We start from the raw sequence: 5,267 nt of genomic DNA on the forward strand, positions 1-5,267 counted from the left end.
GCAAATTCACTGAAACACCTCCTTTCGCATCTTTCGTCTTGCCTCCTATTCTTAATGGTCAAGTTATTCGCTCTCGATTAAATCGCGACAATTTGGAAAATCGCTTGAGAATGCATGTTAGGGAATTCTCTGATAATCAGGTTTGATTTCTCTTCCGCTCTCCAAATACCTATCAACAAAAAAAAGAATTCTTTTTACATTATTCTGAATCTCTTAAATATTTATTTAACTAAACTTTCTTTTTTTAATTCAAAGGAGGCATAAGCATATTTTTCTACTAAGTTTATCATCAAATACTACTGATATATAGAACTCAAAACTAAGGAGCTGCACATCTAGCTTGCTTTAAGGATTAGTTATGTTCTTTCTACCCACACAAAAGTCCTAGACAATTAACAACTACCCTAAATTTTCCACAAAAACTAACTTGTTTTCAGTATTCAATGCCACAGCATAGTGCAGAATCCATGGGGAGAAACTTTTTTCCTCTCACAGCAAATCATGTCCATGAAAGAATGGATGAGCTGCTCAGCCAAGCTAGGTGGGTCATCAATCAAAGCATCCACAAAGACATTCACCACTCTTCTCTCTTGCACTGTTGCTTTCAAACTGAACCATGTGAGAAACTTTACTCGAAAATCTTCCTCTATGTGCCCTTCGCTTTCTAACCATTTCACTACTCTCACTGAATATTCATAAGCATTCTTCTCCTTTTGCTTTTTACACCCCATACCTGAAACTTCTTGCATTCCACTTGATTTACAAGGTGTTTTAGGCGAAAGTGATCCGAGGCTCATTGAGGAAACAACTTCCAAGGACGGAGGCAGTGAGCATAATACTTCCTTCTTGTTCCCATTGATGTAGTTTACTGATTGTGATCCTGTTGAGCCCTCCCCGATTAGTTTAATGTTTCTGGAGTTGGTTGATTTCACCTGAGACTGAATTTGAGTAATTATCAGTTTTTCTTCTTCTCTGTATTCACCTAAAGCTGCAACAGAATGTTCATTGGGTGTCGGAGTGATCCAGTTAGCTTCCCGAATGCTCAGAATCCCTGTGCTGCCAAAGAAAGACGCCTTGCAGAAATACTCGGTGGAAGGAGTTAAATTAGTTATCTTGTGTCTTTTCTCCGGCTTCAATATAATGAAAGTGGGTTTTGGAGGGTAATCCTTCGCTTTAGACTCGCGATGCCATAGCATGCAACCTTGGAAGTCATCAGACAGATCATCTACATATTCCAGTACAATGACCACTGAAGTTGAGGAGGATTCTTCAAATTGAATCTTACAAGCTGGAGAAAATAAAGTTTAGCAGGAAAAATCACTCAAAGTTAGATTATAACATTAAAATTGAAGAACTGACCCCATGTTGTCGTTTCACAAACCAACAGCAAGTTAGTTTTCATCACTGTACTGCATAAATAGATTGAAATCAGTATATTTAATGTTGAAAAGGATCTTACATGCTGGTTCTAACTTTGCCACATGAGAAAACATCAAGTCAAAAGCTTCCACTGTAGAGGCACACAGCTTCTGCACCTCGGCACCACATGAGAGCCTATTGACAATTCCCCGAGTCATCTTTGCATGAACAAGGTCAAGAGGTCCCAACTCATTTTTCAGCAGTTGTAAAGCAGTTTCAAGGCTCTTCTGCATTTCTTTGTATTGTTCAGTCCCTGTGAGAATCTTATAACCCAAAAGGACTCGTAGACACAAGACATCAACTCTTCTGGCCTCTTGGGCAATCAGCAACTGTTTCCGCCAGGTTCTAAACATTTGGCAGTCAATTAGTCAATTTCTCCCCAGGAATCACAAGCTAAGAAATTTGTTGTGAGATCTAATGGCATTAGCAAATCTACAAGCATCAGTTTGTACTTCATGCAAGTCTGTTGAAATCAATTCAAGATCGTGCTACTCACTTTATAAAGATTGACATTGAATAAGCCACTCATTTTTAGAAATAGCCCATCATTTATAACATTGAAATATGATGCAACAAGCAGTCAAGCACAAAAGGAGTTTTAACACATTCAACTTGCAAGGATTGGTAACACAATTTCTCATCCAAACTTCAGCTCATGTTATGTTCATTTCAACTTGACAACAGAATTACATATACAAAAACCTTAGAAATGTGAAAATGTACATGTTTGTGCAGCTAAACAAGCAATTAATAGTCGAGGGTATTTAGGAGAGGAGAAGAGGAAAATTTGAGTACTTCTCACCTCATTAGTCCATTAATTTTTCCACAAGAAACACAGTAGAAACTGCCATCCAACTTTGTATGACAACCAATCTTCATAATTCCAGTTCTTTCGTCCTTCAAAGCACATATCAAATGGCATGTAAGTCCACACGACTTCTCATCAAGAGAATCGGAACCACAAGTTAACCATAAACTGGGATCCTTGTTATCATCATAAGAGTGACAGATACAGCAAGAACATCTCTTGCAAAAAGCATCATTTGCAGATAAATTAGCTCTGCATGCAACATTCTGACAGATATGGATTTTAACTTCTTTGATATTCCCATGAGGAACAGGATCTAAGTCAGTTGATAGTTGAAGTTGGGATTCTTTCATCCTTTGCCTTTTGAATCCAGTCTGTGGTTTGGCAGGAGACGAGGCAATAATATCATTACTATTGCCCCTCTTAGATTTTTGTGAGACTAACTTTAGAAGGTGTTCTATCATTCGAAGTTTAGTATATCCAGAGTATTTTCTCTCTTTACCCATCTCTGCACAGATAATTTCAAGAAGCTCCCTGCGGGTGAATGAACTAAGAATCTCTGGGGCCTCTTTTGACCATTGGGCAATCTCTCGAATGAGTTCTCTTTTCTCTTCCATGCTTAATAGACTGCATTGTGCTGGATCAAGAGCAAAGCCTGAATAACAGTAAACAATAAATAAATCGTAGAGTTTAACTTCAGATCAATCAAAGCACACAGAAAAAATCAACAGTTACTATTATCCCCTCCATAAAAAGGGAAGATGGTATGAGTGCTCAGCAATTTTTCCTACCTATGACATTCAATTGAGCACATAGAAAATATTGAAAGCAACAAAACAAAATTTGCATGCAGAACTCCAGATCTCATACTCAAATAAACAAGCCATGCATTGCCATACTACAGAAGCCTAAGACATGATCTTAATGAGTGATTGCCTATTACATCCTTGTCGGCTAGTTGGCTCAACAAAAGATGACATCTACCATTTGAAATACATTGACGCACTCTGCTATTCACGGCTAATTTATCCAGTCATTAGTAGTCATGTCAAACTCATGCTGTAGGCTTTTCTTTGCAATGAGAAGAGGCCAAGAAATACATCTCTTAGCTACATCTCCAATTGTCATGAACAAGATTTAACCTTTGAATATAACGAAAGGGGGATTTTTGCCACTAATCTTAATATTTCATTTTATATAATCTATACATTCAACAAAATGTGGATCATCCATGTCAGCAAATGCTTGAAAAATAAAAAAGTGAGATATCACCACCGTCCTTGGGGAAGGTCCAGATACAACACAGTCGGTGGTTTCTGGATGTTAACAGATACGATAACCTTTTGATGAACAATCAACCTTGGTGATGTCTAGCACACGGTTCTATTGGACAAAAGCAGCAATGCAACACACATACAAGAGAGAGATAGAGAGAGCCTAAACCACCATCATTTGTACATACATTATTGTATCACTGGCAGTTAAAAGAGATTCCAGAAGATTTCAATTTCAACAACAACCCCAAACGTACATTAGCAAAGAAAAAGAGTGAAAGCAAAAGAAGATACCGAAAAAGAAGCAAAACCCAGATGGAAAAAAAAAAAAGCACCCAGATGGAAAAAAAAAAAATAAAGGCATAATATGACAGACATTGTCAAAGAGAACACCAAAAAGGAGATAAAAATACCACCATTATTTGCAAAATCGTACACCCAGAAGACCAAAAACAAAAAGGAAAGCACCAAATATAAAAAGAAACAAAATTTGAGAACTGTACCTGAGAGCCCTCCTGAAGTCAAGCCTAATGGCCCATTCTTCTTTGGTTTGCTCATGACAGAAACAATAAGAAAAACCAAAACCAAAACTAAAACGAAAGCAAAACCAGTTAACAAGGAGGAGGAATCTTATTCGCAGAGAGAATGGTTATGCAATAAAAAAAGTGATAATGCGCATGATGTGAAGATTTGGATGTGGAATGCATATGGGACTCTTGAGTCTGAAGCGGCTTAGTGTAGTGAGGGAGGAAATCTTGGTTTCCTTTCCTCTCTCACTCTCTCTCTCTCTCTCTCTCTCTCTCTCCCTATTTATTGCATGATTCATAGCCCACGAGCACTGCGCTTCTGTTTGTGAAGCGGCCCAGGAGTTGGGTTCCCCGGTTCGGTTCATTTTCCAGTGTGTGGGGACAATTGCTACTCAGAGAGTATTTTATTGTACGCATGCAATGGTTCGCCATTTGCTAAGGCCCTCCATCATTGCCGTCCATTTACGATATTAGGATCTGGGCTCAAACTATGCCCTGACGGAGTTCTAAAGTTGGTGAATAGTCCAAAGTAGCCTTAAGAAACCCAAAGCTTTTCAAAAATATTTTAGATGTTCTAAAAAATAATATTTTAGAAGAGGAAGAAGAAGAGAGAAAATACTCTTTTATAAGGTCCGCCGGAAAAAGAAAAAGGAGTCCTTTTTTTCTGACCTAAAACATTTTGGTGGGAGATGTAAGAATATTTTTTGATATATTTTTAAGTGAGACTCATTTTTTAATTTAAATAAATTTATAATTTTTAATAAATTTTATCAAATGCCTCTATTTTTTAATTCGATTAGACAAGTCAAAACGTAAATCAAATTAAAAGAGTATGTTTTACGCTTATATAAAATGAAAAAATTTTTAGTGAATTATTTTATCAATATAATGTGAAATTGATTATAATACAAAGGTATGTGGACTTTTTAAGAACAAAATTAAAATTTTAAAACTTTTAACTCTGATTTATTATGCATGTATCATGTATTTTGTAATATCCAGTTAAATATCAATGTTAGAATTCTAATTTTCTGATAAAATCTTTATTGAAATCCATTATTTCAGAACCGAAAATCTTAAAAGAATAAAATGGATTTTTATGAAATAAATTTTAAGTATTTTGAAAATATGTTTAAAAAAAAGATTTTTAAAGTTTTAATGTTCGACCGCCGAATATGAGGTGATAGACCCATCTATAAAAAACTTTTATACCAAAAATTAAGAGAAGTTCCCTCCATT

General features: G+C 36.2%; 1 protein-coding gene across 1 annotated transcript; it reads right to left on the reverse strand.

The window, feature by feature from the left end:
* Positions 1–307: 307 nt before the first annotated feature.
* LOC110614946 (VIN3-like protein 3) lies at positions 308–4,300 on the reverse strand. The gene is made up of 4 exons (XM_021756639.2): positions 4,005–4,300; positions 2,222–2,882; positions 1,460–1,764; positions 308–1,288 (listed from the first exon to the last, which is right to left on the reverse strand). The coding sequence occupies exons 1-4, from the start codon at positions 4,057–4,059 to the stop codon at positions 441–443; spliced, it is 1,869 nt and encodes a 622-aa protein (XP_021612331.1). The 5' UTR covers positions 4,060–4,300; the 3' UTR covers positions 308–440.
* Between the last annotated feature and the right edge of the window lie 967 nt (positions 4,301–5,267).

This window comes from Manihot esculenta, chromosome 5 (assembly GCF_001659605.2).
Source record: "Manihot esculenta cultivar AM560-2 chromosome 5, M.esculenta_v8, whole genome shotgun sequence".
NCBI lineage: Eukaryota > Viridiplantae > Streptophyta > Magnoliopsida > Malpighiales > Euphorbiaceae > Manihot > Manihot esculenta.